Consider the following 12,330-nt stretch of genomic DNA (forward strand, 5'->3'; position numbering starts at 1 on the left):
TAGACTCATTCCTAAAATTTTTCTTCACATAAGGCAGCTACTTGCCAAAAAAGCTAGAAGCCCCTCAACCTGAGCTTTTCCCTATATTTTCCTATCGATTTTTCCTCAAGGAAATAAGAAAAAGAATATTCGTAATTCAATTTCTTGAATCTTTACCATAACTAAAGCTATATATCTCAGGAAAGGATTTCCCCTAGCAAATAGCTATGCATTCATAAAAATGTTTTTATTTACAGGAACATATTCGTCTCATAATGCAAGGGACGTCTATTTACATCAAACAATAAAAAAATTCTAATAACACCTTCAGTACTTAACAAATATAAAATCGTCTTCATAATCACTTGATTTCTGTTTAAGTTAATTTCCTAGGTCCTAATTAACTGACCTAGTTGAAGAGTCACTGAGACTTGTCATTTTACATTTTTTCATTAAGATTAAGAGTATCATTATTCTCATTTTTGCAAATCAAGGTTACACAAGTTTTCAAGGAGTGCTTCAGTAGTTTCTCTCAAGATGATACAGAAGTAAAACAGCAATTAATATAAGAGCATAAGCTTTTTGACATGAACTGTTGTGCTGCATTGCTGCTGGATGTTCTCCTGAAAAAAGATTGAAGGATAATAACAGAGGATATGAAAAAAGGAACGAAAAAAAACTGTTCAGTATTTCAATTTAAGTAGAAACAGAGCAACTGAGTGATATATCGGTTAAAAAATTTTAATATGAAATATACTGGATTAGATCACCATCTCAACAGAGCGCATAGCCTGTAAGGAAGAGCGAAGTGAACATAGAATTACAAGGAAAAAAAACACAAAAATGATTGAAGTAATTCGAAATTGTGAAGGAACGTAGTAAATGAGTTGTGGACTGAGATGAGTTTATTTCATGCACTAAATATAATATATTAATTAACAATATCAATCTGGAGCTTGGTTTGTAGGAAAGGGTAGAGTAAACAAGGAACTATAAGGAAAATAAACACACAAAAAATCATAAAATTACAAACTAGGAAGGCACATAGCAACTGAATGACAGATTGATATGGATATATTGGTATTCTAAATATAAGATATTAAATCATGGTCTGAATAGAAAGCTTAGCTTATAGTAAAGGGCAAAGTAAACGCAAAATTATAAGATAAATCAAACTAAAAATAATCATAAACTTTGAAATTAGGAAAAAATGGAGTAACTGAGTGACATATCGTCATAGATTTACTTATTGATTAAATATAACAGATTAACTCAAAGTCTCAACGATGAGCTTAGATAAACACAGGTAGGGAAGGGCAAAGTAAACACAGAATCTGAAGGAAAATAACCTAAGAAAAATCATAAATTTTAAACTAAGGGAGGAAAATACCAACTTAATGATAGGTTGATATGGATGTATTGATATTCTAAATATAATACATTAAATCACGGTCTGAATAGGAAGCTTAGCTTATGTTAAAAAGCAAAGTAAACGCAAAATTATTAGGGAAATCAAGCTAAACTTTGAAATTAGAAAGAAACAGAGTAACTAGGTGATATATCGATAGGCCTATAGACTTTTTTATTGATTAAATATAACAAATCAACTCAAATTCTCAACAATGAGCTTAGCCCCATAGGGAAGGGCAGAGTAAACACAGAACTTGAAGGAAAATAAATACAAAAAAATCATAAAATTTTAAATTAGGAAGCTGTACCTCTATCTAAGCTTTATTCAGTAAATTTGAGCTTGAAGATACTCGGTTGTCATGGTGAGTCCTAGACCAAATCTAACCAGTGAGGCCCTATTCATTTAAATGTCCGCATTTTCAAAAAGTTAACTAATATTTTCATACATATATGAGCACAGAGGGACCCCCCCCCCCAATAGAAAAAACACATAAAAACAAAAAACAAAAACTTTTTTTTCTTATTTAATTTCTGAACGTTTTTGAATTAATGCAGCTTTGATTTTGGCTCACCGTACATGAATAGTTAAAACAAAATTTCCATGTTAATTTCACTTTTCTTTTGGCTACATGGCTTTCTCGAAATTTTGTTCTGGCGTAACTTACAAATTAACTTACGTAACAAACTTCTATATTCGTATATTTTCGAACATTTTTACATTTAATGTTTAATTTTTTCGAACATTTAATGTTTTCGAACATTTTCTAAAGAGATGGTTACTAGAAGATTTCTGTGATAAAATAGATCCCTGTCAGTTTGGATTTATCAAAGAATCTAGCACAGTACATTATCTCATCAAAATTGTGGAAGAAGCCCTGGAGTATTCAAAAAATAAAGATGTAATTGTAGAAATATTGCAAGTGGACTTGGAAAGGCTTTCGACAAATCAGGCCATCCGGACATTCTTGAGTCAATGCGTGATTTTAGAGGTTTTTTTTTAGTTCGGATAGCTTGTAATTTTCTACACAGACGACAACAGTGTGTTGTTGCTGATGGGGTACAATTGGATTTTCTGGAGCTTTTCTGTTGAATACCCCAAGGTATCAAAACGGGACATGTTTTATTTTTAATACTGTTTAACAAGATTGTGACTTGACATGAAAACAGAGCTAAGTTTGCAAATGATTTATCATTGCTGATACTTCAAAAGCTAGGACTCATGATTAGTACGGATGGCATAAATCACCGTTTGGAAGCTGACTGCGAAGAAAAATGGTTTTCAACTAATAGGAAAAGGACAGCACTTATGAGAGTCTCATTTTCGAAAAAAAAGAAGTTCCTAGTCAAAGTGATATAAATGCGCCAATTGTAAATAGCATGAAAATTTTAGGTGTGACGTTTACCAAAAATGTCATGGTTGGATCATGTAAATAATTGTACTAAGAAGACGAATATAGGATTGTGTAATCTAGTTACAATTCAGCGATTTGGTTTTAGTCGTTTTTCACTGTTGAACTTTTATAAACTGTACATTCGGAGTATTTTAGAGTATGCTTTTCCTGTGTGGCATCCAGGGCTAAGTAAAGAGCAAAGAACTGACCTTTAGATTGGGCAAAAACGAGCTACCCGTGTGATATTAGGTCTGGAATTCACGAATCACGAAGATAGCCTTAAAATCCTTGGCCTAGAAAGACTTGATGCCCGGTGACACCAGCTTACAATGGTCTTCAGACAGAAGCTTTTGGAGTCGAGCAGGTATCGAGGCTTGCTCCTCGAACCGGCACGAACAGGGTATCATACAAGGCACCAGAACAAACTAGAGCCTTGTAAGCCCGCGGTTACCGACCAATACGGATATCTTCGACAATATTTTGTGTCTCAGTTTAATAAGTAAGTGAGAAGGAAGTGTGAATATTTAAATTATATTTTGTGTCTCATTTAACTCATTTTATTTGACATAATAAATTCGTATCTCATCTTATCAGATTGCATCGTGTCGATATGGATTTATTGATATTCTAAATATAATATATGAAATTACGGTCTAAATAGAAAGTTTAGCTTATAGGGAAGGGCGGAATTTGAAGGAAAATAAATACAAAAAAATAATCATGAAAAATGCATACAAGATATAATCAAACAAAGATCGTTCTACCAATACTTGCTTTTAGCTGAAAAATATAATCTTTTGTTAAATTTACATCAGACTGGTTCTGTTTAACTGTCACCTCGTTTCCTCATTTCAAGAAAGTGCAACTGTGTCAGTCTTTTTGCTCCAAAAAAAGAATAAAAGTAACAGGAAGAAAAGTGATTGGGTCAGTAAGTTTGTTGCAAAGAACATGACGAGTTTGGAGCCAGGTTTGTATTTTCTATAATGCCAACTATTTTTTTTCTTTCTGACCTTGTTTTTATCACCATCATTCTTACCTCAAGTATCACGAAACGTTTACTTGAATTGTTTGAATGGTTTAAAATTACTTTGGGGTAGAACTGAAAAGGAAATAGCACAAATTCTTCAGATATTTTTATTTCTAAACACTCTGCACCAGATTCTACCGTCGCCCTAGTATTCAAGGTAAGGTCTAAAAAAGTGTTAGCATTTAAAAAGATTCATAGGTAAAGAAAAGAATTTCATTCTAAAATCATCAGATTATACGCTAAGAAGTAGTCACGAGAAAAAAAAATCTTCAAAGCCGTTTGTAGAGGATGTACAGAAACAGTTAATACCTGAATGCTACAAAGCTTTCAAGTCACGAAACATATTTTGATCTAGTATACCCTACTAAATTGCCGTATTCAAGCATAGCTGTAAATTGGTATAATATTCTAACTCAACATAGTTATCACCCTTTCAAACTTTCAGGCAGCCACCATACTGACCATTTTATTAACATTAATTCTCTATCTATCAACAGCTCACGCATATATAGCTTGAATGTATCCACGATTTGATAAGGCTCTGCAACAGCATTTCAGGTCTTTTGGTACAAAACTGCTATTGATCTAAATGTAACCAAATTGATCAAATTGATCTCAGTTTTGTGTGGTTTAAATGTTTACGTCGTTTTTTCAATAACTTTAAGTCACTACTTTTTAAAAATAGCAGATACGCACACAAGACATTGGGGATTTAGGTTTGGTACTAGACCACGGCGCCGCTCCGATCAGGGAAGACCGGCGAAGGCGGGGCCAAAAATGGCGCACCGCGCCGCCAGCGCGATCAATGTTGACCGCAGACATTAATGTTTTTATCAGTCTCTCTCAAATCACAGCTTAAATTTACAACAGTTTCGAGCCTATTCATGAGTTCAAAAATTCACAAGTCGCTGGATGGAAACTGGTCTTCTTCGTTATTCATCAAGAGAAGTAGAAATTTGGTAGAAACGAAATGGCTGCAGCGTTTCAAAACCCTTGCATAATACGACTAGTTGAAGTATCAATTAGCTATGTATTCTTAACGAAAATAATTATCAAAATTAGTAGTTTTTTTCATCGAGCATTACTGCATACAAAACTTCAAATACTGTATCATAAAATTCGTCTGTTATCTGGGTAAAAACTTTGAATATAACTTTAAACTTAGAAGCTTAATTTTTTCATAATGTCCTTTGTCTATATCTGTTTTGTCACCTTTAAAGAGTTGAAATGGGCGACTTTGATATTGATTGTTTTTTGTTTTTTTGCTCTTTTGAATCCCTAAAAAGCCTTCTTGTATTAAAAACGGGTTTTTAATAACAGTAAAAAAAAAATGCATTTTAAAGTTTTTTTGGCTTCTTTATAGAATATATTTCATGTAGGCTAAGGCTGAACTGCTGCTTTTTTAATGCTTTTGGCTGCTCTTTTGGATATTATTCATTTTTCTTTTGGGGATTCATTCCAAATTATAAACTGATAAGTACCTAATATCAGTCAAATTATAAACTGCATCTAAAGGAGTAAATTTATCAAATTGAAAAATACATGATGAACACTTTACATGAGAACACTTCAATTGTAATGAAACAAAAAACACTTAATGGTTTATTCGGTATGAAGAAAAATGAAGTGCCAGCTATTTTCTTAGGTGAAAATTGAAAAGCTCATCCGTTTTAAATGTAATTAAATGAAATAATATGCAGACTGAAGTAGCCCCTGGAAGATTTTGAGATTTTCATCCTAGTTCGTCACTTTTAATCCAAGCAAAATGTTAGGACACTAAGTATCAGTTATTGAGTTTAAGCTTTAATTTTCAAATGCTCACAAAAATTACCAAATTTAAGAAAGTCGCAACAATAAGTCACCTGTGGTCAAAATACTCAAAGACTCTTCTTTGATCCCCATTCTGGCTCAAAGCTTCTGCTATGGTCATTTCCATGGAAATCTCCAACGAGTTTCTTTTTAAAATAGCTTTCAAGCGTAGTTAGGGGTATTTAGCCATTTTTGCTTTTCTTCAAAGTTTTGAAAAAAGTGTTATGATATTCCAAATGTTACATTTGTTATATTTGTGCACATTTTTGGTAATCATTTGTGGGATGATTTAATTTTTTATACCACAGTAGATACGTAAGAACGTTGCAACATCTAGTACCCTGAGGTCATAAGACTGTCAAAGACTTCTCTTTGAACCTCCTAAATTGAAAGCTTTTATTATGACCTGGCCTTTTAATGTAACTTGGGCACTGGACCAAGGGCGCCATTGTCACTCGAGCGCCATGTTAGGTGGGGATGTCGATATCGCTTTCGTCACGCCAATTCGTTTTAGTGTGGCACTGCCTGGTACTTATGAATGAGTGTTTATAAAGTAAACCCGTTTCATCAATAAGAAAAAAAAAAACGGGTTGGACGCATATGTCCCTTTCCCTTTGGACGATAAAACCATTCAAGTGCTGTATCAAGCATAACTCACGAAAATCTTGTTAATTTTTGTTAACTTTTCAACTTTTTGGCATCCCATCTTTCAATAAAAAAAATCAAGGTACTATCACTTAAATATAATAACTCCCTATTCCCCCCCTCTGGATACCATCTTGATAGGATACCGTCTCTGCTTTGAATAAAAGAAAATAATTAACTTATTGGCACCCCTGCTTTCCAAAAAATACGAGATATTATGATTTAAATATAATAGCTCACTACCCCTCCCCCTCTGGATACCACCTTGATAGGATGCGGTCTCTGCTTTAAATTTAAAAAAAGCTTAGCTTTTTGGGATCCCTGCTTACAATAAAAAAATTTCGAGATATTATCATTTGAGTGTAATAACTCCCTATCCCCCTCCCCTCTGGATACCACCTTGATAGGATACCGTCTCAGCTTTCCTTGGAAAAATGATATACTTAATAATTAACTAGAATTATGGTTCAAACAAACACGCAAAATACCGTTGTTAAACATATTAGTGTTCCTTGAAAAAAAAATTGAGGGTATGAGTGAGAGGTACAATTACAACAACTAAAATGTCAAAATTATTCAGATATACATCAAATTATTGAAAAACTGATTCATAGATTCGCCGTGGCATTCAATAGGATCCTAAGAAGCTAATTAAAAGGGAGCACACACAAAAGCCAAGTTAGGCCAGTAGCCTATGAGAAATTGCAAAATACCCAAGACAATGAACAACTCCTAATGGGGGGCCTTGGGTCTATCAAAATATTCCAATGGTTTCCCAGGGAATTTGATATCATTTTCTTCTGTCCCCACTTTAAATTAAAAAAATAATTATCTATTTGGCATCCCTGCTATCAATAAAAAATGAGGTATTATCATTTAAAAATGATAGCCCCCTATCCCCCCCTATAGGCAATAATTTACAATTTATTTATGAATCATATTTTTGGGGTAACTTCCGGTTCACTCTTTAATTACCTAGCCTTGTACATAGCTTAGTCTATAGCTAAATTTTGTTTCAACAGAAGCGTTTTTTTTGGGGGGGGGGGGGAATTTCAGAAAGAATATTGTATTATCTATCAGGCGTTCAACAATTGAGCATTAAACATTAAGAAAATCTTATCTAAAAACAGCAAAAAAAAAAAAATCCGCAAACTTACAATTCAGCTGAAGAAACAATCTGTCGGCTGTCAATTTCAAAATTTAACTGAAGGCTGAAGCTGTATAGTAGTGAATGCGTTCTATAATTCTATTCAACTTGAAAATTACATTTTTTGAATACGAATGATGTAAGAAATAGCGATTGCGAAACTGCATTCGAAATGATTTAAACTCATTTCATAAAGACGATACTTTTCTTGTCAACATATGAAGAACTGTGCATATTGCAATATTTGCAATTGCATACTGCATCTGTCTGGTTTTTATGCAAAGTAACAAAAGAGACGAAAATTAATGAACAAGAGAGAAGTGAAGAATTATGGTATGCAAAGTAATATTTGGCAGGGAAATTCACTGATGATAAATCGCTAGGGGTGGCACCGTGATTACGTGATTTTCGGGGATTCGGGAAACCAAATTGTTTTTCGGGTTAGACTTTCTATACGCATATATTTTCGGAGAAATACCCGAAAATTTGGGGATAGTGCAAGCCCTGCTTGATTTCTAATCAGGAAAATCGAAATACTAAACCACACGAGAAGGAAAAGCTCCGACTTTGCGGTTGACGCAATAAACAATTGCTGCAAAATTAAATCTAAATTCGACCGAACGCCGCCGTCTCTGCCGGCGGCGGCTCGCCTGCAGCGCGCTGGCGGCGTTACAACACATCGGCGGCGTTCGACCGCGCCTCTCGTCAGTGGCGTTTGGTCGATCCACCGGCGTGGCGCCTGGGTCTATTCGGTACCTCACAATGTCATGATTGTGAGGTATAGTATATTATACATGAGTGCTTTTAGACATAAGTGCCTTTAGAATAATACATAAATAACTTTTCGTTCAGCAATCACTATAAAAAGCTTCTCCAAAATTAGACCCTGGATCGACAATGCTATAGAACTATCATCGTGCAAAATCTCATTGAGAAGGTGCCATAGTTGGCCAGAAAAAAGGACGCATATGTAAGAAGAAATATTTATTTCTTAGTGAATAAAATCCTGTGCTCTTACCACTTTATGCCCAATATGGCTCAAACAACACTTCTGTAAATTGTGTAAAAACAGTTCCTAGGCCCAGAATTTGTGCCCTAAATATTCTCACTATGAATAGTCATGCTATTACTGCTTCTACCACTACCGTTCAAGCAAGGAACACAACTACCAGAACTTCCAAAAATTGTGCTAAATTGATGATAGGTAGGTTACAACTGAAACCAAATATGTATTTGGTTGGTCAGCTTTTCCCCTTTTTTTAGTTTTTTTTTAATAATGGCCAGGTCTCAAGCGGCATACAGCTGAGCTTTCATACTGACATAACAACAAAGGTAAAAGCCCTTTCACCGTGCCAAATTTTGCATCCTCTTAAAGGTTCTGACTTTGTTGACGCAATAAACAATTGCTGCAAAATTAAATCTAAATTCGACCGAACGCCGCCGATCAGTCCTATGATTGACAACATCTCCTCATCAGATATAGATTCTTCTTTGGATTTTAGCATTCAAAAATTATATTTATTTTATTCTTTGTACATTTATTTAATTTTATCCCCTCGCCAGGGCATAAACAAATGACAAGCTAAGAAAAATAACAAACCTAGGCATGCGATGAATATTCTTGGATTTCCCGTGAGACAATATTTATGCTTTGCTTTTTAAATTCAAATTTGTTCTCTCAAACTCGTCTCTCACAAACGTGAATTTTGTCTATTGCTCATTCTTATTCAAAGCTAGAATACGCTTTTGACATCTCAACCTGTATAAAACTGCGAGGGGGAATGTTGCAGAATAAATAAAAAATGCGACGAACTCTCGGACACACTATTCTGATAAATTTTGACGTATAGCCTCATCAGAGAGGGCAGAAATAAATGTTGTAAAGGGGAGAAGATGGATATCACAACAAACGATTGAAATACAAAAAAAAGATAAAAATTAAAAATTAACCTGTAGGCTATTAATTAAAGAATAAAGTTATTCTTATTTACGAAATGCAAAACATTTTTATTTGTCTAAATTATTTATTACTATTATTTATACAGTATGGTTTTACTTTTTTTCTTAAATAGGTTTTATTTGGTTTTGATGTGAATTTAATTTTATTGATTTGAACTGTCCCAAAATAACAACTTTGATATATCTGACTAAATTTAAAAATCATTCAACTGAATTAACGAAGAATAAACTTGCGATCTCTCTGCATCACTTTGCCGATTGCACGATGACGCATGCAGTCATCCCAAAACATTGAAACCCAATGGGAGCCTTCCTGCCCCTAAAGACGAACCTCTTGGAAATTTAAAAGTGGTCCAACGTCTGGATGGTCAGTTTCAATACAGCAAAAATAAAATAGCTGATGATGTCACCACCAAAAGTGCAACGCATACACGATAGCTTCATCTGCACGAATGAAGTTATAAAGAAAGTCTACAAGCTTCGTCTCCTTGGGATACACTTCTCCACAGGTCTTTCATGGGCAACCCACCTCGATCAAGTGAGAAGCTCATACGCAATAAAGCTTGGGATCACCCTTCACTACAAAAACCTTCTGCCACTCAGCTCGATCATCCAATTTTGCAAGTCTTGCATCAGACCCATCGCCAGATATGGATGCCTTCTATGCTGGTGCTCTGAAAACTTCGTTGGCACAACTCCAAAAGATCTAGAATAGGGATAATAGGGTGGATTCAATCGCTACCCACGACTCTCTCCAGTCCGTTAGTAAGAGTTTGATGTAGCTTTGGTGGCAATTTTCTACAAGTACATAAATTTACCTGCTTTTATAGACTTTTCTCGTATTGTGCCCCCAATGTCCAACTGGCAAGCCAGACACGAAGGCACACACGAAGGCCGAGAACAGGGTATTTAAAAAAAAATCCCACATTTGACTTTGAACTTCGATCTGGAATTATCTTTCTGGGGAAGTTATCCCTAAAAGTTTCTCTATCGACTCTTTAAAATGAAGGTTCAACAGTAATCTAAAAGCTCAGCCGAAAATTCAATTATATCTGACGCCGTGAAATTAAGAATAAGAAAAAGAAAGAATAATGCTATAATAAAATACTTTATTTTACAACCAACTATGAAAAGATAATAGAAACGAAAGCAGATTAAAACTCTCTCATTACCTTAATCATCCTTTTTAGTCTAAATAAAAAGGCTATTTCCTCATCAAGAGTTAGAACAAAAGTAATCAGTCCAACTAAAGGAAAATGTTTTTTGTCTTATAATTGGCAGCATACTATTCTTTTGTCGAATGCATATTATTCTTTTTGTATATAAAGTGTGTGAATTAAATTTGCCTTTGTCCTATATATGAAGTTTTTGTCAGTGGAGGGGCAGCAAAAATCAATTCCTATCTTCATTTAAATTAATATTAGTTTAAGGTTCCTCCCTTTTTGCCATTATCAATTAGTGATCAGTACAAATAATCAGTAGCCTACTTTCCCGAATTCCCCCAAAAGACAAAAAGGTTTTTGAAATCTCGCTGAAAATTTATGTAAGCGAATGATTTGTATTTTAGGTTAATACTCGTGCATTCCCGAGGATATTTTAGGGAAGCCAACTTTCCTTCGGGGAAATTGTTTCATACAACAATAACAACAAAAAAAGTACTGGATATTTTTAAAATATTTTTAACTTTAAACTGCTTGAAACTCCTGAAGGTTGAAGTCTATACATATGATAAATAGCCAGGAAACGGTACAAAACTAGGGAGAAAATCTGACTTTTTCTCTTTAATAATTAGTTCATGTCTCTATGCTTCTTTTGAATATTTTACACAATTATTGTGTGCAGGCCGCCTAAATCCATCGTATCACTTATCTTTATATAAATCCATTCGTCCCCTCTCGAAATCACCCATTCTCACACTCCAAAGAATGCTTATAACTCCAGGTAAGAACCCTACTTCCCAGCTGCACAAGAAATATTACAACAAAAAAAGCTTGAAACTAGATACAAAATTTACCATTTAAAATATGGACAACTACAGTTGTTTGTGACTGCTCGGATATAGCACACGTATAATTTCCTGCATCTCTTTGTGATGCGTTTGCTATATAAAGTCGGCTTACAGCTCCTTGGGGTAGTAGATCAGTTTTCACACTGCAATAAATATGATCATTATTTTAATTGAAAGATTTAAAAAGAAGTCAAGATATTAAACTATGGCACTCAGATATGTTAGATAATCCTGCAAATAAATTTGACCTCTAGTGTAGACATATTCTGTTACAATGGTAAAAATGGAAAAGAACTTCTTTTGTCAACTCAGAGCTCAGAAGCTGTTTTGCTTGGTGAATGAAAGGTTATTTCAAGCTTAGTACCCAAATACATTCACTATGTAGGCTATGTGTTAAACATGCAAAAATTACTCAGTTCTTGCCCTACTTTTTTATTTATCTGTAGGTTTTTCCAAGTTGTTCCCAGGATGTTTTTCAGTTTTTAAGTCAAATCTGATTGTTTTTATTTCCAAAGGTTGGACCTATTTTGTCAAACCTAAGTCTTATAAGTAGGAAAGGAGTGGGATTACAAGGTTCTTATACATATCTATGCATTGAACAATACCATACGAGAAGCTAGCGTCGTGGAGAGCGAAGGAAAGTTTGGTGGGTGCATAAAAAGAACCTTTTTAAGCCCTCATTTAGGCTGTATATTTATAAAATTTAATGTCAAAGCCTAAATACCTGAAATTCTCAGTCAACTATCACAAAAACTTGCCGACATAGCAAAAAGTCCCTCATTGCTACTTTCAACGTTGAAGTTGCTTAAGAAGATTACTATAATTGCTATGTCAAATGTAGGCTACTTATATTGGATATCTTACATTTGATGTCATTGCAACATTTCTCAAATATCTTTGACACTATTTTTAATATAAAATGTTTAGTTATTAACAATTATAATACCAGATCAAA

The 12,330-nt window shown here is 34.2% G+C and overlaps 1 protein-coding gene across 4 annotated transcripts in view; it reads right to left on the reverse strand.

The window, feature by feature from the left end:
* Positions 1-217: 217 nt before the first annotated feature.
* Positions 218-12,330, reverse strand: part of LOC148943665 (zwei Ig domain protein zig-8-like) — a 314,535-nt gene continuing 302,422 nt past the window's right edge. For all 4 annotated transcript variants that reach the window (XM_089101900.1, XM_089101896.1, XM_089101898.1 and 1 more), the window contains exons 7-8: positions 11,382-11,518; positions 218-602 (exon numbers count right to left, since the gene is read on the reverse strand). In XM_089101900.1, the coding sequence (XP_088958026.1) occupies positions 499-602; positions 11,382-11,518 (241 nt within the window). In that variant the 3' untranslated portion in view covers positions 218-498. The remainder of the gene's footprint in view (positions 603-11,381; positions 11,519-12,330) is intronic.

The sequence above is a fragment of the Artemia sp. Qi Xiang Cuo genome, chromosome 15, assembly GCF_049724085.1.
Source record: "Artemia sp. Qi Xiang Cuo chromosome 15, ASM4972408v1, whole genome shotgun sequence".
NCBI lineage: Eukaryota > Metazoa > Arthropoda > Branchiopoda > Anostraca > Artemiidae > Artemia > Artemia sp. Qi Xiang Cuo.